At 44.2% G+C, this 25,769-nt stretch overlaps 1 protein-coding gene across 1 annotated transcript; it reads right to left on the bottom strand.

The window, feature by feature from the left end:
* Window positions 1-1,719: 1,719 nt before the first annotated feature.
* LOC310771865 (phosphatidylinositol-3-phosphatase SAC1-B-like) lies at window positions 1,720-25,764 on the bottom strand (the record flags this gene model as incomplete). Its single annotated transcript, XM_083664372.1, has 13 exons — window positions 1,720-3,308; window positions 4,811-4,868; window positions 4,953-5,045; window positions 5,663-5,756; window positions 8,101-8,173; window positions 8,674-8,743; window positions 12,441-12,579; window positions 14,346-14,444; window positions 14,533-14,612; window positions 17,099-17,167; window positions 17,302-17,388; window positions 22,096-22,181; window positions 25,740-25,764. Coding segments are annotated over 13 exons (1,110 nt in total), but the record flags the coding sequence as incomplete, so codon positions are not given.
* Between the last annotated feature and the right edge of the window lie 5 nt (window positions 25,765-25,769).

The following is a 25,769-nucleotide window of genomic DNA, read 5'->3' as shown; positions in this document are numbered from 1 at the left end:
GCAATCATCTGCCTTGTTTATTACAGCACCACTACATTTGACATGAGAGGAGCCATGACATTGGCAGTTTGGACAATTGGAGTGGAAGGAAACATCAGGCAGCAAAGATAATCAATATACTTTTCTATTTTACATTCTCAAATCAGCAGACGTCATTCCGACAAGGTAAGGAAGCATCAGAGGGAGATCCTAATGATCACCGTTATGACGTATGTACACAGCCTTACCCTCATGGACCAGTTTAAGGCAGCAGTCTGGACCAATCAAACCTGACCTTTTCAGCTACAGCTGAACGCTGGAGAGACAATGATTTAAAGAACAGAGCAAACGGAGCAGGATTGGTTGGAACGACAGTTGGTTCTCCTGCAACGATCAAAACCCTGGTTCTGACCCGGTGGGGCCAACGGCATCCAACTAATGCTGTAGGATTCCGACGATGTCAGGAAGTCGGGAATTCCAGCTTGCTTCTAGGGCAAATGCAACGCGACAGCCATTCAAGTCAGAATTCCAAGTCGGAAACTTGGTCCAGATTTCTCAGCCCGGAGGCTTCTGAGATGCGGTTACCATGGTTAACAGACACGATACATGCTACCAGCCTGTCGTGCATGTGTTTTGACGTGTACTTCTTTGCTACACATGACTTTTAACACGTTTATAATCCTCATCATACAGGGAAAACCACCCGTGTGGTAGATCCTTCAACACAGACATTTTGGGCCGTCCTAGTGGATCAGTGGTCTAAGGTGGGTACCATGTTATGTACACACAATGTTGTGGGTTTGAATCCAGCCCAGGAACCTTTGTCGCATGTCATCCTCTCTCTCTCTCTTTCGTCCAATGGTTTCCGATTTCTTTACTTTGAACCATGTGTGACCAACTTTGCTCAAGTCTTAAAGAAAACTATCTAGGACTTCAATGCAATAATGTTTTAATAGAATAAAAACCTGGTAAAAGCATCGGTTTCATTTTCGATAATCAGTTTCAACGTCAATAAATGCAATCATTCCATAAAGAGAAAACATAATTTAAAGTAATTTACACAAGATCTTTTGTCAAGAGTTTAGAAACCTTTTCAAGTCATCAACGTACAAGTCAAAGTCAAGTCCCGAGTCACCAAAACCCAAGGCAAGTTTCAAGTCTTCTCTTCATGCATCAAGTCAAGTCTCAAGCAATTAAAACTGACGAGTCACAGTGACTCTCGACGCTTTGAACAGTCAATGATGAAAATGGATGGGTATAAAAGAAGAAAGAAAAGTCAACTTTTGCTAACTTCAATGCCAACTAACATTGACAAATATCATTGTCATCGATAAGCTGTTGAAACAGAACACAGGGTCCACAATTAACACCCGCCAAGCACCAAATGTGGGTAAATTTTGGGATTGGCGGATGAAAATGAATAAAAAGTCAGCCGCCAGCTGGCCGGTAAAGAATTTGGAATCACAGCATATTTCTTTGATGTGCCTAGACCGGCTGGAACTAAGCAGTCCACATACCATCAGCGATTCATCCAATCAAATCAAAGCATGTTTTTAATGTTTTTGAACTACAATAATTGTTTAAATAAGTCTATTTTCTAAGGAACTTTTCAAGGGAATTAATTCAAAAGAATCTACCAGACTTTTCACTATAGGTGTAACCGAAGTGAATCGGCGCCGATCCCTCGCGAGTCCAGAGTGGTAGCGAGTAGGTTGGTTAAACTCACTCCCCCAGTATAAAGAGGCACGTTAATCAGCTCCGCCAAGGGAGCTAGCTCTCTCGGTGCAGTGGTTAGCGTGTCATGTTTTCGTTTTTTATTTTTGATAAATTAAATTCACTTTGTCATTATGGGGTTATTGTGTGTAGAATTTTGAGATAAAAAAATGAATTGAATCCATTTTGGAATAAGGCTGTACCATAACAAAATGTGGGAAAAGTGAAGCGCGACGAATACTTTCCGGATGCACTGTATGTATCATCTATATACAGTTTATAAATTATATATATCATATTGGTAACGGTAGACAAAGACAAAAGGCAATACATAGTTCCCTTGCAGTTGTGCTGTAGCATGACAGCAGGCATTCTGCATAGTCCTTGTGCATTTGTCCTCACTCCCGCGCCGTCCTTTTCTGCCGCTTTGTCACGTAACTTTGGCGTCAGCGTTGGCGTTAGCGCACAGCTCGGCCGAATGTGGCGGAGCTGGCCGTGGGAGCTCTTCCTTCTCTAACCTCGGCCCATATCCAAACCCTGAACCCAACCAAGTAGCTACCACCAGTGCCTAGAGGTGGAACGATAATGAACATTTCATATCACGATTATAGTGACCAAAAATATCACATTATCATTATCATCGCGGTTTGTTAAAATGTGCTGAAAATGTTCAAAAAGTACTAATACACTTACAGAAATCATTTCACCAAGTTTTATATTGAAAACTCAGACCCAAAAAGGATTGATACATTCACTGAAATCATTTCTCCAAGGCTGCGCGTCTGCATTTTTGTTACCAACTTTGGTTGATGCACAGTATTTACACTGTTTTTCAAAACACTGTAATCATGGTTAACACGGTAATCACGGTACCACCGTTTTAATGATAATGAAAACTTGAAACGGTACGGTTATCGTAAGGAATTTTATCACGGGTTATCATTAAAACCGGGTTATCGTTACATCCCTACCAGTGCCTGACCCCGACCCCGGGTGTGCGTCCAAATACAGCATCGGACACCAAAAGGTACGTGACAAAGGTAGAGAAATCAACGCTGTGGGAGTTTGTTGGCATTTGGAAGCATTCCATTGAAATGGGGACCAGTGACATGATGTTGGGTGTAGACAGTAAAACATATGGACAGGCCAGTCCCATCCAGAACAGTGTGGTCGTGGTGTGTGGACAGCAGCAGGCTCGTGCGCTTCCCAGTCTGCGCTTTACAGCAATGTCGTACGCACGGCCTGGCTGCACCTCCCCCCTTCTCCCTGTCCCGCCTCCACCCTCGGGGCTGCTAGTAGTACAGGCTCCAGGTCACCCGATGGCGACGGGCTGCTAGTACAGGCTTCAGGCCCCCCCCTGGTGGTGACGGGCTGCTAGTACAGGCTCCAGGGTCGCTGATGATGGTGCTGCTGGGGGTAGAGTGAGGAGGAGGAGGAGGAGAGGTCGGCAGGGCCCAGCTGCTTTCCACACGCACACAATCAGTCCAGCTTCTCCTTCTGGACCAGCTTGGGCGCGTCGACAAAGTCCCGGCCGTTGAAGAGGATGACACCGGCCGTCACCACGCTGGCGCCTCCCCAGAACAGCACATAGGCCAGCGTCTCTGTCCACGTGTCGCCTGCCAGGGGAGAGAGGGGCGGGGCACACCTGAGTACACTCTGCGTTATGAAAGTGGAGCCATGCATGCTGGTTTTTGCGATCGCGATAATAGACAGCCGCAGGGATGACGTATTTTTGTAGTCGGAACACGGAAGTCCCGGACTTCCTGGTTCTTCACCGTTTCTGTCTATGGGATTTTTCAATGGGTTTTTGCCGCGGTGCTTCAAATAAGGTCTCTGGGCAACGCAAGATTAATCAAACGCAAACCAGAGTTCAGTCGGATAATCTTCACACATGAGGACCACTTTCATGAGTTTTGAAGCGTAAATGCGAGCACTAGAAGTAAAAAGCTCGTGCGAAGCTAATCCAGAACTACACACAAGTGTCGCATAGGCTTCCCCGTCACGTCAGCACTCAACCTGGACTGTTGTTGATGTGTGCACTGATTACCCCGGGCTGAACGGGCTGAACCAGGTGAGGGAAAGAGAATTTCCGTGTTCGTCCTTTGAAGTGATGACATTATTGACGTATAATATCCCCATCGACTCAACAGTGTCGTCTCATTTAGCCGTTTGCTAGCTAGCCGCCATTTTAACGGCACGTAAAAGCTTCAAAACTCATAAAAGTGGTCCTCATGTGTGAAGATGATATTACTAAACACTGGTTCATGTTTGATTAAGCTTGCATTGCCCAGAGACCTTATTAGAAGCATCGCGCCAAAAACCCATTCAAAAATCCCATAGGCGAAAACAGTGAAGAGAACCAGGAGTGTTAGCACCGATGATTTCCGGACTCGTTCCTGCGGCTCTCTATTAGTGCAAATTCAACCAATCCCCTTACCTGGGGCCAGAACTTTGAATCGGCCCACTCCACTGAGTTTGGCTGCACTTGGTCTGGCATTGTCATATGCAAATGCCTTTTCTCTGTTTTGACAGTAAAGGTGCTGACAGGGTTCTGCGCAGCCTCCACTTGGAGCCTTGCCGCCGCCGAGCGGCGACAGTGAGACTGTGCATACTCGAACGTAACTCTGCACGTTGGCTGCAGTACACGTCCAAAACACTAGGTGACTTGTGGTACACTCATCTCCGTTACATATGACGCTATCGTGTCGTTTACCAAGAACTTGCAATCATGTCGGTGGGGGGGGGGCATTTTATTGTCCCTCCATTTCAAAACTCATTCCGGTGAGCCTGCAGAAGGCTTTGCTAGATGAGGGACAAGCACTGTTAAATGAGGAAATTGCATTTGCATTGCTATAGCGCCACCATCTGGTCGACATGGGGGTCTGGCATTGCCTGTGTAACCATAGGAACCCACCAAAGCTTTTGCTCTGAGACTTGACATTTTGACATGTGGTAAGATTACAGATGGACAGATGGACCAAGACCAATGCATAGTCTCTCCCCCCCCTTGGTCTCCGACCGGCGGGAGAGGAAAGACATTCAAAAGAACAGTTAAATCCTGGTTAAACTATGAAACTAAACTAAACTATAAACTATGAAACCTGCATAAATATCTTACCAGCCATTAGCAGGCAGATGATGCACATGGAGAAGGCGACCACCATGATGATGGGCAACTGGAAGGGAAGAGGGACTAGAGTCACATTTCAGGCATCAGGACAGAGAAGAAGCAGAAGTAGATGTTCCTCAGCAGCACTTACCGTCAGGAACTTCCAGTCTTTGGGATCGCGGAGAGGCGTGGTCATATCGACCTCGTCCACCGCATAGTTTCCCAGGAACAGATCGATGGAGTCCTGCAACAAAACAAGAGGAATCTCCTTTGGATCGAGAGCTACAGGCAGACGCTGAACCGCCCGCCCAAATCTGAAGAGCGGGCGGGTCATGATTCGGGAGTCTGGAACCAGACTAGTAAAAGTGTAGTAGCTTCACAGTCGATGAAAACTAAAACTAAAACTAGAGCGACATGTTAAAACTAGGGCTGTCAGCGTTAACGCGTTAATCGCGATGCGATTAAGGGCCGACCATAACGCGTTCTTTTTTTTTATCGCGTTAAGTGATTAACTGACAGTCTGTCAGTATGTCACTGTCACTGTCATGGATGTCAGTGACAGTGACATCCATTTGTTTATGCAATGTCATTCTCATAGCTGAGAGGAGTAGTGGAGTAATGATTGTGTGTAATGATAAAGAACCTGGCTGTGGAAGACAACTCATACTAGTCCGCCCTCACCAATGCGTAAAGACGCACGCAGTGCGCACAGAGACCTCAGACTTGCACGTACAGTAGTTTTTCTTTTACTTTTACTGACTATTGAGGTATGGATTGTGCAATAGGGGCAACTCGATATCAGAAGGATGTTCCTAATATTTTGTACATTCCGTGTATTAACATTATATGGGAAACACTGACCTGTCTAAAGCCATCTGAGAAGTTGTTCTTGTAGTATCTGATCATGGAGTTCCAGCCGTCCATCAGCAGCCCCCACTGTGTTCTCTTCCCCGTTCTGAAACACGATTTAAACACGATTAAACACGATTTCTTCTTTTATTGTCACACGAACACACTACAACACATGCATGCGGCCACAACACACACTCATGCTGAGGGTGGCCGGTGAAATATGTCCTCTGCATTTGACCCATCCTGGCTTGTCCTTTCCTCCAGGGGGCAGGCCAGGAGCAGTGGTCGCTTTTTCTTTCCAGCGCCCGGGGACCATCATTGGACCAACTTCAGATGTTGTCATGACGATCTTCTGCATGTTTTTAGTGGGGGGTTATGTACGGAGGAACCCCCTGGGGGGCACGGGGAGAACATGCAAACTCCACACAGAAAGGCCCTTTCGACGAGATAGCCCACCTGGGCAGTAGGCACTGAAGATATATGGGGGGGTCACAACTCCAGTGCCCACAGCGTCCCAGGCGAGACTCGAACTCAGGACCTTCTAGCTGTGAGGCGACAGCGCTACCGACTGCGCCACCGTACCCACATGATCTTGTGATCAGACAAGCAGTCTTTTTTTTTCTTTTCTTTTTAATCTAATGTTTCATGCAGCCCAAATGACAAAATCACCTGTCAATAACTGCCAAACTAAATGAATACCTGCAAAACTGTTTACAGCTTCTGGATAAACACTAAAGCTGGTTGAAAATGGGTGCAAGCAAAAATGATGTAGAAACAGACATCTCTTGCATCGACCACATCACTATAGTTAGCTTGCCATCTCTGAAATGACGGCTTTAATTTAGTTTGAAGCGGAATGAAAGTGAATGGCGTCTTGAGGAAGGAAAATAAGTCATACACACTTGTATGTATGTCATATATAAGTGTATGACTTCCTTCATTGCTGTTTCTCTGATAACAGGTGCAAAATAGAATTAGATGTCATGTGAGGTTTATACCTGAGACTAGGGATGTTCATTTTGAAAAATTTCCATAATCAAAAATCGGGGAAAATTAACGATCAATTATTGATTATCGATCATATTAATAATAATATTTTTTTATTTTTTATTTTTTATATTTTTTTACAAAATGAATGCCTATGGCAGAAAATACGAAAGACAACGTGTTCTCCTCAATGAACTCTTTATTTCAATGCGTCTCCTCTCCAACACTCTGCTGTCCCCGGCGCATGACGGTGTGAATTCCCCATGTTTAAAACAGTTTTGTTGGCACAAAGGCCCGTGCCCAGCCAGAAAACTAGAGACTATATGAAGCTCCACCTCACGTTAGTCAGCTGTGCAATGGAGTGGGGCGAGGAGGAACGAATCCCACCCAAACCTAGTCCGCAAATTTTTTTTTTTTTTAAATAATAACAATAATCGATAAGAATTCCACATGATCGATTCCATTCCTTAACGATCAATTATCGATTTTCGATAACTGATGAACATCCCTACCTGAGACTGTATAAAAAATATCCCTAGAGCATGGGAATGTGGACAGAGGTTTCCCAGAGCCGCGAGCTGCGCGATCAATGGACAGGCGACCTGTCAATCACGCCCAAAACATAGTCTTTTCTATTGTGTATTTTACTCTAAACAGGTGAGATATCAAATTCACCCCATACAGTTTCTCCCCAATTGCACATGGCCAATTTCCCCCTTGCTGCCCCGGTCGCTGCACCCCCTCTGCCGATCTGGGGAGAGCTGTGGACTAGCACCATGCTTCCTCCGACACATGCGCAGTTACCTGCCGCTTCTTTTCACCTGGCAGCGGGGAGCTTCACCGGCAGGACGTAGCACGTGGGTGGATCACACTATTCACTTCTGCTCCGAACAGGCACCCCAACCGACCAGAGGAGGCGCTAGTGCAGCAACCAGAACACATACCCCTAATCCGGCTTCCCACCCGCAGACACAGCCAATCATGCCGGAGGTAACACAGGGGCGCGAACCTGCGACCCTCGTGTTGGGTAGGCGGTGAATCTACCACTACACTACCTGGACGCCCCCCATACAGTTGTCAGGAAAGCTTAACTTAGCTATATAGACCAAAACCTTGTTTTGAACCATGCTGTAAACACGTTTAATCCTGTTGTAAAATCAGGCATTTTGTCATGGGGGTCCATGGGGATTTACTCGCTTTTGGAGCCAGCCTCAAGTGGCCATTCGAGGAACTACAGAGTTGATCGGTTTTTCTTTATCTGTGGCCAGTGAGGAACCGCTATCATATCAGAGGTGGACAACACAAACTGGATAATATCTGATAATATATATAAAAAAAGGCCAATATCATATACAATGTGGGTTTATGTAAAAGTACTGTATTTGCTGACAATTTCAACACTTAGGTAGACTGTGTGTGAGTTGTCTGGCGTAATGCCTGACAGACGTGTAGAAACAGACCTTGTGAAGTCGGTCTTCAGCGCTCCAGTGCCAGCGTACTGCTTGGCACAGGCGTTGGCATTATCTGCCCAGGCTGCAAAGGAACAGACAGGGAGGGCCAGAGGGGAAACAAGGTTGAAAAACATGCGTTTTCTGTCATCAGATTGCAATCAGCTAGTGCTTGACCACATTAGCCTGATTTAATTTACACCTGGCGTTAACATGCGTTTTGGGTGATCAGATTCCAATCAGATTGCAATCTGATTGGAATCTGATCACCCAAAATGGGTGTCCTCTCAATCCGCATACAGTTGCTGTATCCAGATTGAGAGGACACATTGCGTTTACACTTGTGTTCAATGTGGACACATTCACAAGGCGTCCCTGACCACCTCCGGAGGTGGTTTGGCCGATCAGATTGCAATCCGTCTTCAATGCGTCTTGGGGGCGTTTACACCTGTACTTTCAAGTGGTCAAGAACAATCTGATTGCAATCTGATGACAGAAAATGTTAATGGCATGTTAATGCCAGGTGTAAATGGCCTCAGTATGTGGCCACTTGTTACGGTCAATGCTGTGAAAGGGAGAGCCCACCGTTCTTGTAGATCTTCTCGAAGTCTGCCTGGTCTTCGATCCGCTGACCCATATGGAGGACTCCCATTCTCTGCAGGGCAGATATGATACATGGACTCAAAAATATATTTTTTTACTGGCCAAAATATGTTGTATACATTTTTATAGAAATGTCACCCAACCCGGTTTTCAATAATGTTTTGTGTCTAGAATCACTGTGTGAAACATTCAATAAAAATGTAAAGTGCTCGGTCACTTCAAGTTTCGGGAATTCGGGATTTTTTTTTTTTTGCATGTTCCCAACATTCAATCTTTCAATTTTTAATGAATTATGATCATCTAACATCTCTTGCACACCTGAGAAGTCTTGTGGCAGGTGCGTAGGTGGAGTAGATGCACTTAGACGAAGAAGGGACACCGGCACACGTCTAGTGTCTTCACTTGCTCAAACAGGAATTTAATACAATGTTTCGTACAAAAAAGAAAAGAGTTTTGTACTGAAACATTGTATTCAATTCCTGCCAGAGCAAGTGGAGACAGTGTGCGGGTGTCCTTTTATAGATTATGAATGTGCAGATTGTAAGATTTCAAATTATGCCATACATTGAAATCTGCAAATAGTTGAAGAAGATAATGCTTATTTGAATGTTCGTACACCTAAAATCAACATCCAGAGAAAATCGCCCTGAAAGTTGGTGAACAAGCTTGCTTTGCCCTAACCAAGCATATTTTGGTAACAAATTATAATTATTTACCGATGTCTTCAACATCTAAACTTGTGTAATATGGGAAAATAGTTAATTCCGTCATAGTGGAATTAACAGGAATACGATGGAAATGTTGGCGTAGGCTAACTTATGCTAACTGTATTTACCTTGTCATATACTATACAGCCATAAATATAAACATTTTGTTTTAGAAATGGACCATTTGCTGTTGTTCATTGAAATAATCCATTAAAGTTCTATACTCACAAATAGATTTAAGTAAAAAGTGTACCGTAAATTCCGGACTATAAGGCGCACCGGTATATAAGCCGCAGCAGCAAAATTGACTGTTTTTTACATATATAAGCCGCACCGGACTATAAGCCGCGGGTGTTTTGATGTTTAATTACCATATGTAAGGGTTCGTGCACAGAGAGGAATGTCGGGAAAGAGATGGCTGTTTGGGGAAGCTCCCATTTATTAACATTTCAACAAAAGGTGCTGTCAACAATCAAACCAGGTACCGTAATCCTTGTCTTCATCTTTTAGGTGAAGGTGCAGCGTCAAAAACAGAGTCAGAGTCAAAGTCAAGTCACTAATCCTCGTCTTCCTCTTCTTCCTCCGTACTGAAACCAGCAAAGTCCTCAACTTCAGTGTCGGAAACGAACAGGTTCAGGGTGGCTTCGTCAACCACTCTCCTCTCTCCTTCGTTGTCACTCTCAAAACCAAGGAACTCCTCTTCGTCACTGTCGGTGTCGGAATCGAACAGCCTCTGAAGGCGCCCAGCTGTGCCGGCGTCATCATCACGCAGCAGTCCAGCCTTTCGGAACCCGAATGGAGTTTGTGGTCTTGATGGCTGCTTTCACGGAATCTGTTATATGAGCCCTCATGCTGTCGAGAACGAGCAAAGCTTTTTTTTGGTGAAAGAATCCTCCAGGGCGCTTGACGTAGCACTCAGCCAGCCACTCCTTCATGACACTTTCCATCATCCACCCTTTCTTGTTGACTCTGAGGCATATCCCACTGGGAATTTTCTCTTTCGGCATCGTAATCCGCTTAAAAATCACCATTGGCGGCAGCTTTACTCCAGATGCAGAGCAGGCCAGAACACAAGTGAAATTCGTTCTCTCGTGCCCAGTGGTTCTCAATGTGATCGACGATTCACCTTTCTTGTTAACAGTCCGAGTGAGTGGCAGGTCGAACGTCAAAGGCACTTCATCCATATTTATGATCTGCTCCGGTTCGATGGAATATTCCTTGATCTTCCTTTGTGTGAATTCGCCGAAGTTTGTGATTTTCTCCTGGTAGTCGGGGGAGGGAGTTGTTGGCCGAGTGGCCGTTTGCTTACCGTAATTACCATATGTAAGGGGTCACGCACAGAGGGGATTGTCGGGAAAGAGATGGCTGTTTGAGGAAGCTCCCATTTGCCGTATTACCGTAACATTTCAACAAAACAACATAACACAACACCACCTTTGTTTATTTTTACAGTGCACACAGTGTCCGCGGTGTGGTGAAAAGAGGGCAAGAGAGGAAATTAAAACAGAAGTGGATTTATAGTTAGAAAGAGTGCTAAAAAAGAGAGATTTTATTTGTATATTTTTTTTTTTTCCTGAAAAAATCCATAGATAAGCCGCACCGTTATATAAGCCGCAGGGCCAAAAAACGGGGAAAAAGCTGCGGCTTATAGTCCGGAATTTACGGTAATTAGAAATGTTTGCATGCATGTCTGCTTATGACAAAACAAAACGTTTTATGTCTCTAACAGTTAGTCGTTAATTCCCATATTCCTGTTAAGTCTCATGGAAAGTTCCCGACTTTGAATATTCCCGGAATTTTGCAACCTTATTCCATACACACAAACAGTATCTCACACTCCTTTCTCAAGACCTTCTAGGTCCTGAGAAAGACACACCGGGACACCTGCAGCATGTATGGTACCTGTGGCCAGACCATAAACTCTTGACTTTTTACCACCCCCCGCCCTGGGGTCACAGAGCCCCCCCCCGCCCGGGGTCACAAAGAGCATGCGTTCAAAGTCCACAGTTGCAGACACCAGCAAAAACATCCTCTCACCAAGTTGCCACAGCCAAATCCTAGCAACGATATGTGTGTGTTAAACGGCCAGGCATTTAGGAAGGGACTTCCATTTCAATGTGGCTGCGATGGAACCAAGCCATGTAGGACACGTTAGGGTTTAAAGTCGAACTGAACCTGTTCGTCACGTGCATAATGAGTCCGTTTCAGACTGAAAACATAGTTTGTCTAACATGACAGGTTGAGAGGCGGGTCATAGTATCATGTCGATGATTTTATTTGACAATTCTGGGGACTGGATTGGGCTTTGGCCAATCCTGGCGTGTTCCGCCTCCAAATCGAGTGGGATTCAGTGTGTTGTGGCGCTCCCCTCGGGAGGAGCCTTTTGACGGGAGGAGTGGAGCTCAGCGAGCCGCAGGCAGCCAGCTGCCTTCGTGTTGCCGAGCGGAGAGTGCAGCACGTCGGCCTGGAATCTCCAAAGTGCGACCCCTGACAACCAAGCTCCCGATGCGCGCGCCATTATCGCTGCTGTAACGATACGATGTCCATGGAATGCGCGTTTTAACGAGCCAGTTACATTTCTTTGCATTCTTAGAGATTATAGTTTTTGTTTTTTGTTCATGTTTCTAACAATTGGCCAAGTTAGTAGTTAGTTTATGGGATAGGAATTCTGCCAGATGACAGGCACTAGGCGCCATTTTCGACTTCATTTGGAAGAGAAAATTATCCAGAAATGAAGATTTGATTGACAGCTGCATGTCGCGATATGATTGGTTGAAATGGGGTAGAAATTTGATAGTACTGGGTGACGTCAGCAAACTGTAAATTACTGTTATCAATGAAATCTTGAAAAACGAACTTTGATGTGAAAAAGTGTGAAAAACTAAAGAAATTAGATTGTTGTGATTTGTTTTGCATACATTATTAAATAGGTGTACTGCATACCCAGGTATTTGAACTAAAAGAAAAGAAAAGTCATTTTTGGGTTCAGCTCGACTTTAACTGTGGCACAGTGTGAATGTGTGGATAAACCGGCGGTCCTACCTGTAGCTGGGACTGCAGCGAGCGTCTGGCCAGCAGGCTCTGGATGACGTTGGTTCGGTCCAGACAGTCCATGCAGTTGCTACGAAACATCCCCTCCTGCTGGATTAGCACCTTCCCATCTGCGTCCACCAGGAAATACCTGCATTCCATCACACACATTACTTATTACCTTCAAATACCTCGGCATCAACATCTCCGAGGATGCAACCTGGTCACAACACACAGCAGCAACAACAAAGAAAGCACAAAAAAGACTGTACTTCCTCCGCACACTGAAAAAGTCACATATAAGAAAGGACCTGCTAGTGTCTTTCTACAGATGTGCAATAGAGAGCGTGCTGACATATGCCATCACTGCCTGGTACGGCAGCTGCACAGCTCAGGACAATAAACCACTACATAACATCATCAAAACAGCAGGTAAGATCATCAGAACACAACTCCCCACCCTCGAGGACATTTACAACACCCGCTGCCTGAACAGAACTAAGAGCATCCTCAAAGACCCCACTCACCCCGGTTACCACCTGTTCACTCCCCTACCCTCCGGAAGGCGCTACAGGACACTAAAAACTCGCACTTCCAGATTCCATAACTCCTCCTTCCCAAGGGCCGTCACATTACTCAATAAATCACAATCACTTCCCAAATTATAAAGTATTATGCTGCTGTCATATGTGTGTATATATGTATATATGAATATATATATATATATATATATATATAGATTTATATTACATATAGTTATTTACTACCATTACTACCCTATTTATTATTAAGTCTATCTACTGTGGGGTCTGGTGAATCGTTGGTGAATTGTCTGGTTGTACTGTATGTCTGCACAAAGGGGAGTTTACAACTGCAATTTCGCTGTATGATTTTATTATGCAATAACAAAATAAACTACTACTACTACTACTACTACTACTATTACTACTAGTGACAGAGTGGAAGACAAAGCCCGGTGTTTTCCATAACCGCCGGCTGCCGGGAAATTAGCCGTTCATTAAACATTTTCGAGCCGAGTACTTTTTGACTGTCAATTTTCGAGCGTCAATTTCTGACCGTCACCCTTTTTTTTCACTGTCCCTTTAAATCCCTGGAGCCTGGAGGAGGAGCCTGGAGGAGGCGAGTTGCATCGACAGCAGCAGAGCGGAGCAGAGCCCCCCCTCCTTTCTGTTTATGTAACGTCACTCAGGATATTATTTATTATCATTATTAAATCAGTCCCAAACTTGCACTGATGAGTTGACCATGGTGACATCAAACATCCCAAGCGTATCCATAGAGAACATCAGAACCAAACTTCTGGACACTATCCATTAAACTATGAGAAACTTTTCTGTTTGGCTCTCTCTTCCCCGTTGGCACGGCAACATGTGAGAGATGCTTCTCAGAGATGCTTCAAGATTGAGATCGACCCGACGGAACACGTTAAAACAGCAGAGATCATCGATGCCTATATGAGAAGACGAGGCGTCGCATATTGCTCTGCATTATTGCATTATTGCTCTCCTCTTGCTCCTTCCCCACCTCCTTTACCCTCCCCACCCCATCACTCTCTCACATTCCCCCTGCTATTCTCCCTTCTCCTGCGCTCTCCTCTGATCTCCCCTCATTCCTATATTTTCTATATTATCAATTGTTCAAATGTTATCTTTATTCTGTATATTCTTGTTACTGTTGTGTCAGCTAGAATTAGCTAGACATACTTTCTGTGAAGCCCTCTGAGACATGCTTGTGAATTAGGGCTATATAAATAAACTTGACTTGACTTGACTTGGTAAGGCAATAATGATTGGCTGCCGTGCCATGTTTGTCTTGATATGAATACTTTTAATTAGCAAAGACAAAGCCTGGTGTGTATAGTGGATGAACTTGCACAACATGCAAGAAGGCACTGACCCAAATTCATCCTGCATCTCAGCAACCATGTCGACCAAGATCTGCAGGCGGTGCCACCTCATCCGACTGCACTCCTTATGGAAGTCAAAGGCTATGTACCTGAAGAGAGAGCAGGGCTTTACAAAGAAATCCTGTGTGGACCCATCCAAGCAGAAGGTGGCTTCGTACAGTGCAAGGGGCTCCTTACTTGACCATGCCGTTAGCCAAACTGGCTACCATCTTGTCAAATGCAAGCTCCAGTGGCTTCTCGGAGCCTTTTTGGTTAATCTGTGAGGGAAAAACAAAAATCAAAAAACTGTAAACCTTCATTTTACAGGTCTCAAACAATGTATGAACTATTTTAGATGTTAAAGGATGGCTTTACCGATTATCAACCCACTTTGTATCATAATCTCAGTAATATAAGCACATAGTCGGCATATCTGGGAATGCCCACAAAATGTTAAACGGCTGGCACGCGAGTGGGGTAAAACCGCCCATATATCTCATGGGCTGACCCACCAAAAGACGGTGCTGCGGCTCTAAACTACAGGTTTGGGGGTTCTAGAGCAGAACACAAGACGTCTGCTCAGATGTGCGTTTACTGCGGTGGTTAAATCCCTGATCGTGTCTGCCTGGGCTGGGGCTATCAGCTAAATTCTAACTTTGCTGAATGGATAGAACGGGGGATTTACCCCACCCTGACCACGCCCCCAGCCAGGCTGAATCACAAGTCAACATTTCCGGGTTTTGCCATAGGAATTCCTACTGTCAAATCTGATTGGCTGGGCTGTTATGGTAATCCGGCGGCTCTCTGCCTGCATTGGTGCGTCGTTCAAAATGTACCGCCCCACGAGTTGTGTCATGCTGCATTTTGTTTTGGTCTTTGGGGGCGGTCCTTAACCACCTTTCAGGAGTTGTGCAACCAGACGTAGATATCCATCTACGTAGATATCCATCTACGTCTGGAGCTACTGCGAGACTACGTGGTCGATAATTAAGTATACAACATATTTGTATCCATATGTTTTTACATGGTATCGGACCTGTAAAATGAAGCGAGTCCAGCTTTCGACAATTCCTTAGTAGTTCAAAATAGGAACCAGAGACTTTATGGTCTGGCCTAGCCTGGCTCCAGATGTTCGAAGCCATGCCCACTCCACAGTTGTGTATTTGGCCGTTCTTGGTCTGGCATCGTCATGTGCAAACGCTTTTTCTCCGGTTGAAAATCCAAACACGGGCGCTGATAGGCTAACACTGTTGTCAGTCATGCACAACAGAAACAGACACAGCTGTGGCCAAAGCAGAGATAGCCTAATAATGGCCTAAAATGTCAAAATGATTAAAGGTCCCATATTATGCTATTTTTTTAGCTGTTTAAAACATGTCACTGTTTTTTTTACAAGGTTACCAAAACAAACCGAACAAAAACCATCAGAAGTGTTGGTGACAAACCGCTAATGTAGCTACGTTAGCTTGTGCTTGTGACTAGGTGGGCCAGAGGAGTTTGTATGAAACACGTCTCCTAGAAAAGGCTACACGGACCAAACAGAAACGGGGACTTGGAGAAGTCAGCAAGTAAGTTGGACTAACGTTTACAAGTTCTGAAAATGTGTGACTTTCGTTACTGATTCCAGCTAAATGGTTATCGGTTGTTCATAATTGTCTATGAAAGGCAGCTGTGCTCGGCTAACGTTTATGAGCGAGCGCTAAGATTTAGCGCTTTACAACCGATGCTGGAATGAGACACATATTTTCAGAACTGATCGCTTCAGTCCTACGACCCTCGCTCACTTCCAAGTTGTCTCATCTTTTATCGCGGTCCCGAATCCGTTATTCCATGAGCCTCCAGCAGGCGGCGATCTCGCACTGCTGTCGGCCGGCCAGTTGCCATGGACACCTTGGCCTCTAGTGATTGGTTGGGGAAGACCGAAGCCCCGCCCCCTCATAGAAATCCTCTGAAGTGACTGCAATCTCAGACTAGAAGAGGAATTGAGTTTATGAGTTGATGATTCCGTCTGAATGTCAGGCTATGTCTGGCCTGCCCTTAGCAAAAAGAAGTTTATACAAGTGTACAATTAGTATACTTTAGTATACTTCTTTTAAACTTAAAATGAGAGAGTATACTTTCAGTTTACTTTTTATATACTTATCAAATATATACTTAAGTATACTTACACTTGAGTATACTTATACTTAAGTGTACTTACAAAGTATACAGTATACTTACACTTAAGTATACTTATACTTAAGTGTACTTACACAGTATACAGTATATTTACATTTAAGTGTACTTATACTTAAGTGTACTTAGACAGTATACAGTATACTTACACTTAAGTATACGTATACTTAAGTGTACTTACACAGTATACAGAAAAGTCTAAGTATACTTGGCTTATACTTGTACTTAAACTTGTGATTGAGATACATTTAAGAAAAGTATAAATAAGTATTCTTGCCTTATACAGAAAGTATAAGTATACTTGGCTTGTAGTTGATTTGTTTTATTTTAAGTAGGCTACAGCAGTTCTGCATATAAAATGGAAAAATCAGGATATCACGTTTAAATGTAAAATTTGAATGCCAATAAAGAAAATACACATGGTCACATTGTATGACTGATTGTCCAATTACACTCACTTCACAATTCAACCCTCCTAAACACACAACACACAATAAACAATGTGCTGCAAAGTTGTTGTTTTTTTATCCCAAACAACCCAAAGATGAAGATCCAAATGTAATAAATAAAGGTGTTTTTCTGATCTTACCAAATTTAAAATCACTTGTCTTCCATAGAGAATAATCTGGGAGTCAAAATGCCTCTGGAATCCATCCAACTATAGAGTTAAACACATAGTGAAGAAGAGGAAAATTGTATGACAAAGTTAAAACAAATTACAATACAAATACAAAAAGGGGATTAAAAAACAAACAAACATTTTTGTTTAAAGTGAGTTTAAAGACAACTTACATGACTGACTGTTTTGCTAATCTGTGGTTTGGGTTTGTACTTGAGATTGGGCCTCTGGGACCAGTAAAAAGGAATTGAACCTCGGGTCTGTGAATAAAAACAAAAGAGTCAAATCAATAAATGCCCACTTATTGCATATCACACGCCTCCTTCAATCACACATACATCCATTAAGTATGATACTAGTAGTAGGGCTGTGAATCTTCACTGGCCTCACGATTCGATTACGATTCAGAGGGCTACGATTCGATTACGATTATCGATGCATCTCGATGCATCTTAAATCGATGCATAACTTTTTTCCGCAATACATGATTTATTTTATCTCACTTTCTTTTTTCTCACTGTGTGGCTACTTTTAAAATAAAAGTGCATTTGGAATTGCATTGTATTATGATCCATAATTAAAATAAACAACTGCATGTACTTATATATGTACTAATATATACATGTACTAATATTTTATTTGATTATTTATTTATATAATCGATTTTTGACATTTGTGAATCGATGCAGAATCGTGCACGTCCGCATCGCGATGCATCTTATAATCGATTATTTTTGACACCCCTAACTAGTAGGCTAGCGGAATACCCATGCAGTGTATCAGGCTGCGCAGCCATGGTTAGCTCACACACACACACACACACACACACACACACACACACACACACACACACACACACACACACACACACACACACACACTTATTATAGTTATGATGATTCTGATACCTGGCATGCAGCCTCTTCTCTCTCCCCAGAGGGGTTTTCATAGTACACTTCCCTGGCTGATTCCAACTCCGCTCAGGTGAGCTCCATCAGTAGCTAAAGGAATGGAGCTCTCCACGGTGCTGAACCCGTGTCGACTCATTTTGGCCACTAATTAGCCTTTTTTTTTTTGCCGATTTAGTCGGCGCTAATTACCCAATTAAAAAATCCAGCTCCGTTAGGTCAGCCGCAGGGCTGCTCTTTACATTTCCTGAAAGATTCCGCATGATCGCACTTAAAATGGCATAGCTGTGGCTGAACACTATTTGCTCACTCACTCACACACACACACACACACACACACACACACACACACACACACACACACACACACACACACACACACACACACTTCACATTCTTATTAGGATACGTACAAATGTAAGAGTGAAGTCGAGTTTGGAATAAGGGTCCTGGTGCTCAACACCAGGCCCGGTTTTACAGGGTTGCAAAAGCACGCATTGCACCGTTATTTTAATTGTCTGCATGCTCATTTGAAAAGAGTGGTAAAAAAAAATTTTTTTTATAAATGCTGCAGCTGCACACTTACTGTTTAAACTTGAATTATAATTGTTGTTTTTCTTTGTTCTTTGATGTGAATTTAGGGCTTTTTGGCACCTACATCTAACCTTTTAAGGTTGAGATAATTGTATTATCATTACCATACTTTTCGCACTATAAGGCGCACCTGAATATAAGCCGCAGCAGCGAAATTGAATGATGTGTACATATATAAGCCGCACTGGACTATAAGCCGCAGGTGTTTTAATGTTTAAAACTGGTCAGGAGGAGGCGTATCGCCTGCCTGTAACAGAGATCTCCGTGTCTTATCAGCGGAGACCGTTTTGAGTCCTTACCCTCATCGTCGTAACACAGCCAGTTCTCCATCTTTTGAAGCATGATGTTAGATTACAACGAGCTAGTTGTGTGGCTTAGCCTTCCAAAATGTTGCCGTTAATTTTTTAGAATGTAATACATACTATTGGGAACGTTACATTCAATTTCATTCAGACTGTCTTTCTGGCTCAATCGCCACCATTTTTCCCCCGGAGCGAGGGAGGGTAGGAGGAGGGAGGGTGTTTTACAGTAGTGGCTGAGAGAGCGTAGTGGCACAGTGCTCCAACATCATCCAATCAGGGTCTCGCTCTCGTAATGTCTGTCTGTTTTGCTCTCGTTCTGTCTCTCGTACCAAAATCCATAGATTTAGGAGGTCCCCTAGTGGCCGTTAGCTGTAAAAATCCATAGATTAGCCGCACCGTTATATAAGCCGCAGGGCCGAAAAATGGGAAAAAAGCCGCGGCTTATAGTCCGAAAATTACGGTATATGGTCCAACTATTTCAGTAAAGCACTTGAAACACTTGAAATATTCTTGCTTGGCTGGTATCATTCTACTTGAAATTATGGTAAAATGCATTATTTTTAGTAAAATAACATGTCAAATTTTTCGGGCGGCCGGCCACCCGGGTCGGCCCGTGGATGTGCACCCCTTCCTATCTAGGATGCATCCCTAGTCATCTTGTTCTGGAACCGGCCCTGCTGCTCAACAGTGAAGGACAGTGTACATGGGAAAACTTTTTACGTGGGCACTTCAAACAGACTACGCAAAGTAAGACACTCATTCAGTCTGCATGTTTCACCATGTCTCACCAAAAAACAAGGAACGCCAGCACGCGATCAATGTCCTTTCAGGGTTTTTATTCCGTCATTAACCCATTGATACCTGATGCAGCATTTGCATGTATATCCCTCCTCATTTGTGTGTGTATCCCTTTAAGACCGCAAACCCTAAAAAATGTCCGCTTTGAATATATGGCCACCGGAAAATATTTCCGCTTTGAAAAAATGGCCACCCGGAGAAAATTCCGCTTTGAAAATATGGTTTGCATACGCTTTGCATCAGGTATCAATGGGTTAAGACCTTACAACGGACGTTTCAGCCAACAGGCCTTTTTGACAACGCTGAAGAAGGCCTGTTGGCTGAAGCGTCCGATGTAAGGTCTTGATGATGGAATAAAAACCCTGAAAGGACATTCATCGCGTGCTGGCGTTCCTTGTTTTTTCACTGTTACTTTTGTGCCGTGCACCTGAATTTGTATTCTTGTTTGGGGAGTGTGCTCACTAAATGGTAAATGGTAAATGGTAAATGGCCTGCATTTATATAGCGCTTTTATCCAAAGCGCTTTACAATCAGTAGGTAGTCTACATTCACCCATTCATACACCGATGGCGGCAGGCTGCCACGCAGGGTGCCTACACACCATCGGGAGCAAGGAGGGTTAAGTGTTTTGCCCAAGGACACAACGACAGCAGCTGGGAGGGAGCGGGGATCGAACCGCCAACCCTTGCGTCATTGGCCGACCCGCTCTACCTCCTGAGCTAAAGCCGCCCATGCTCACTACCTTTGTGAGCTCTGCTAGCAAGGAAAGTGTGTTTTCACCATGTCTCACCCCCTGTAATAAACGTGCCGACTGAATGAGAGGCGCCAGTGTCTTACTTCGGGTAAAACGGTTTTCATTATGTACAAACCTTTCCTGGCACCTCCCCACAAAACACGCTTTTAAACTTCTGTAAGAAGCATTTTAGAGTGTCACACATAACATAGATATTTGACACAGTGCTAGTCCTGTGGGGGTTAGTTAGACCACTGCGTGTGAAGGGCTGAATGCCCAAGTTCTTCCCTCGTGATCATAAATGTGTTCAACTGCGTTCCGTTTAGTTTGAAATCGGAAATTCGCAGCTCGTAGGTCATGATTCAAATATGAATTCTAGTGATGCAGCTTGGAAAAAACTAGAGAGAAACATAGAGGCCATTTACACCTGGCGTTAACATGTGGTTTCTGCCATCAGATTGCAATCAGATTGTATTTTATCACTTCAGCCTGATTCCATTTACACCTGGCGTTAAAACATGCATTTTCTGCAATCTGATTGCAATCAGATTGCAGAAATGGGTGTCCTCTCAATCTGCATAAAGTTGCAGTATCCAGATTGAGAGGACACATTGCATTTACACTTGTGTTCAATGTGTACACAATGCATCCCTGACCACCTCCGGAGGTGGTTTGGCCGATCAGATTGCAATCCTTCTTCAATGCGTTTTTGGGGGTGTTTACACCTGTACTTTCAAGTGATAAAACACAATCTGATTGCGAATCTGATCACAGAAAATGCATGTTGAATTTGGCCAAGATAAAATACTGCTGCCTGCAACAGCTGATTAGCCTTGTTAAAACCATCCGGTCACGTGAACTCACATTATTACATTATTACAGACAGTATTGGTTAATCAAGCAAGTTCACTTTGCATTTTTTCCATTCACCTAACGATGACAGCACTATCATACAAGCACCAAGTAGGAACAACACAGGCAGAACTCATGTTTTCAGATGTAAACAAATTCCTTTCAGTACAATTGTATTGTATGTGATTTTCTTTTAAATAACCCATATGATGCGAGAAGCAGCTGGCGCCCAGATATTTTCACATGATCTAATCTGGCCCCCCATGTCTAGTGTTTACATTGTAGCCTATAGAGACACTGCGTAACGCGTCATCATTCAGAAGCCACGCCCAAAACGGGGGAAAACAGAAACCCGCCCTCCAATCCTGGCGTTCTCCTGTCACGTGCATGGATGCGTGTTGCACAAAAAGATCGTATATACGGAAGATGAACACTCCAACTTACTTCCTTGACAGCTAGATCCACATTTTTCTTCTCGCCAATTCTCAATGGCTTCCTTGTTTTGCTCAGGAGTACAAAAAAAACTTTAACTGGCGTTTTTTTACATTTGTTGTCTGCGCAGCCCACCACACAACAGCTTTTAGCTATGTTTAATTCAAGGAAAATGACGCTGGTGTGTGGAAATGAACAGAGCTTTTCCCCCGTCATGGGCGTGGCCTATTTCATGCAGTGTCTCTATGCCGCCTTGAAGGGCCATTCCAGTGCGTTTTTTTTCTAGTGGGTCATCGGAATTTCCGACTTTCCGACATGTGTGGAATGCAGGATTAGTGCTTTGCTCACCTGTACAAATGAAGCCTTGCCACCGTTGTACTGCACTATCTGCTCCGTTTCAACAAAGTTTGCCGCGTGGCCCTCTGAGTCGATGCCTGAGGACAGAGACAACGTACCGCTACTTGAAAAGTTGACTTTATCGAATGGCCAAAAAGCCTCACTAGTGCAGAGACAGTGACTAAAGCCTACTGTAGGTCACACTACAACTGCTCAAGTCTTGCTCGACTAAAGCTGCGTTCACACCGACCGACCTATTAAAGTTTTTTGCTGGCATCGAGTTTACATACAAAGTCAATGCAAACGAGCGATTGAGCGTATATTCGCCCGGGAGAAAAATCGCTGGGCGTCCGAGCGACAGAGACAGAGCGATAGGGAGAGAATTCGCTCGTCGCCCGAGATGAAATATCCCAACTCGAGCGAAATTACGCTGCCAATCAGCTGTTCAACGCTGATTGGCTGCCGTGTGAGAGTGAGTCAAGGATCACACTGGCTTGGAACAAACCGCGGGTTTATTGTGTGGCAACAAACCGCATTGACAGCTGATTGACAGGCTGACAGCTGACATGAAGTGAAGTCTGTACTACCGGTATAGAGCTCGCGTTAGGACTAGGAGCACGCCAATAGGCTTAGCTTGTAAACAACTACGGTGGCTCGTAGTGGACAAATATCATGACATTGCGTAACGTTATAGCCCCCAGATGTCCCTCAATTATTGTGCCTGTTGACGAGCGATTTAAACAGAGCGACAGAGCGATTCCAAAGGGTTGAATCAAGCGACAGAGAGAAAAATAAATATCTCTGTGTGAACACAGCTTAAGGCAGCTCAGAAAAGGACTGGTGTGTTGCGGTCTTGACAGGACCCTGTTCACAACATGGAGACAAGGGTATCACATCACACACTACTTCTTTCTGTCAGTCAAAAAAACATTGAACCATTTGTCTAAAACACTATTGCAAAATACATTTCTTTCTCCATGGTACAGAAGCTACAGATTACATTTACATTACAAACATAATGTACAGGATAATCTGCATGAACTGTCGGACCCAGAGTGCCCCCTATCCTCCCAATTCCAAACAGGCTTAGAATCTGTGTTTAAAGCACATGGGACAAGTTAGCCCTGAAACTTTTCTGTAAGAAAGCCACGCGCCAAACTCATGTGATTGGTCGCCGCAAATGCTTCTATCTGAAAATGTGTGGCAAGTAAAAAAAGATGTGGTTAAGATTAGGGTTTTCATATCTCACCACAACCATAACCAAACCCTAAAACTTAAAACTATGGAATGAATGTTTCTTTCTAGCTGAAAAACCTTCCCTAAGAATTTACAAAAAAGCTCTTAAGGAACTCTTAATTACTTCTGACAATACGTAAAAATATTTCTTCTTCTGTATCTTGCTCTATTTCTTCTCTTTCTTTTGTTATTGTGTATGTATAAACATTTGAACTGTTAAATAAGGTGGAGTGCACCTTATAAGCCCTCTGGGCTTTCTTTGCCTCCTCCTGCACAGTACTCCTGTCTGTATTTTAGCTCTGTAAATATTTCATCTGACTTGTCATTTGAACTGTCATATGCCTTTGTTTTGTTTCTACTGTGCGAATAAATAAAACCAAAAAAAAAACTATAACCTAACCAAATTGTTGTACTTGCCTAAACCGGTTTGACCGGGAATCAAACCCCAGTCCTCAGATTGGAAGGCAAGCAGTTTACCCATTAAGCCACAGGACGGAGCAAACCCTGAGCTGCACTTTTTTCCACACCCTAACCCTAATGTTAACCAATTCATTTTTTTATTTGCCCCACATTTTAAGGAAGGAGCAGTTGCGGCAACCAATCAAATTAGTTTGGGGCGTGGCTTTCTTACAGAAAGGCCTTCTTACAGAAAGGCTTCAGGACGACTAACTTGTGCCACGTGCGTGTTGCAAATCACCTAGGGTTGCCCTAGGCTTTTTTCTTTTTTTAATATATTTTTTCCCCATTTTTTTTATCCCATTTTTATCCCCCATTAGTGCTAATTTAATTTATTTATCCTGGTTGCTACTCCACCCTCTGCCGATCTGGGGAGAGCTGAAACTGGCTCCATGCTTCCTCCGAGACATGGGCAGTTAGCCAGCCGCTTCTTTTCACCTGACAGGGGAAGCTTCACCGGTAGGACATAGCCCGTGGGAGGTTCACGCTATTCCAACCAGTTCCCCTCCCTCTGAACAGGCGCCCTTAACTCATTGAATGCCAATGACGACAGCTGTCGTCAATTCAAATACTGACGTAGAGTGCCAAAGACGACGATTGTCGTCAATTGCGTTTTTTGACGGTGGGACGTGGATCAATCCCTGATACATCTCTGGTACAACTATTGTAGCTATTGGAGGTCTATAACCTATTTTACAGAACCCTTAGGTGGCGACAGTGCTCTCCACATAACAGAAAGGCAAGGAAAAAACAAAGAAGAAGTCGTTATGGAAACGGAAATCGCATCGCATCCGTATGCATCGATATGCTGAAGCACGTTACTGCAGCTGTGCCTGCAGCAGCCAATCTGCTCCCACAATTGAGCCGCTCCGTGTCGGTTGCGACAGCAAATCCGCACATCCACACCGTGGAGTTGTTATTATTCTCAACTGGAAGCATCGTTGCCGGTGACAAACACACGCGGAACGCTGTAAAAAAGCCTGGCTGTTCCGCACCCTTCACTGTGCGCACAGCAAACTCAGCAGAGAGCCACCACAGACAGGAGGAGGAGTGTGCAGTTGAGGCGAGGCGAGGCGGGGCGGGGCGGGGGGGGGCACGCAGAGCAGCACGCAACACCCAGACAGACCCAGGCAGCAGGACAGGATTGACAAACGCAAGCCAGAATATCCGATACCCACCAGCAGCAAATCAAAACCAGCAAGAAGCTGCAACCAGCAGCGCACGCAGGGGCCAGCGCTGCTGGTTGTAGCTAAAAATATTATTCTGCCAAACAAAATTCCCTGGCCTAAACTGTTTTATTGAAGGAAATTATTTTTGAGGTGTGACTACATTAGAAAAGATTAGCTTCAGAGTCAGTGATGTGCTTGAAATGATTAATTTCACAAAAGGCCAATTATCTCAGCTTCTAGAAAAAAATTGCTATTTTTGGATGAATCAAGCTATCTTCTCCGGCTCATAACTAAAGAACGGAAAATGGGATCAATAAACTTTTTTTTGCAGATGATAGAATAGAGTCTCATCGTTCTTTGTGCGTGTTCAGTGTTTACATAGTAATATCACACAATATTCTGTGGGCCTCGAGAAATCACTGAAAACGCTCTGAAACTCTGGCACTGGGAGCGTCCGTTCTCCAAAAGTGGCTGGCACTCAATGAGTTAACGACCAGAGGAGGAACCACATTAGGAACCAGGATATTGCATGTTTTGGTGAAGGGGGTTCCTATATGAAGGAAACCCCCGGGAGGCACGGGGAGAACATGCAAACTCCACACAGAAAGGCCCTTTTGACGACCCCACCTGGGCGGTGGGCACTCGAGGGCATGCGGACGGGCACGCGTTCCTTCAGCGCTCACAGCGTCCCAGGTGGGAATCGAACCCAGGACCTTCGAGCTGTGAGGCGACAGCGCTTACCACTGCACCACCGTGCCCCCCTCCCTAGGCTTTTGAAGGGGACGGTAGCATTACCTCGGACGTAGTAGCGGACCCCGGCTCTGA

Source organism: Poromitra crassiceps, assembly GCF_964638095.1.
Source record: "Poromitra crassiceps genome assembly, contig: HAP1_SCAFFOLD_1400, whole genome shotgun sequence".
In the NCBI taxonomy this organism is placed as follows: domain Eukaryota; kingdom Metazoa; phylum Chordata; class Actinopteri; order Beryciformes; family Melamphaidae; genus Poromitra; species Poromitra crassiceps.
Note: the sequence above shows the minus strand (reverse complement) of the source record. Positions and strands in the feature narration are given on the sequence as shown.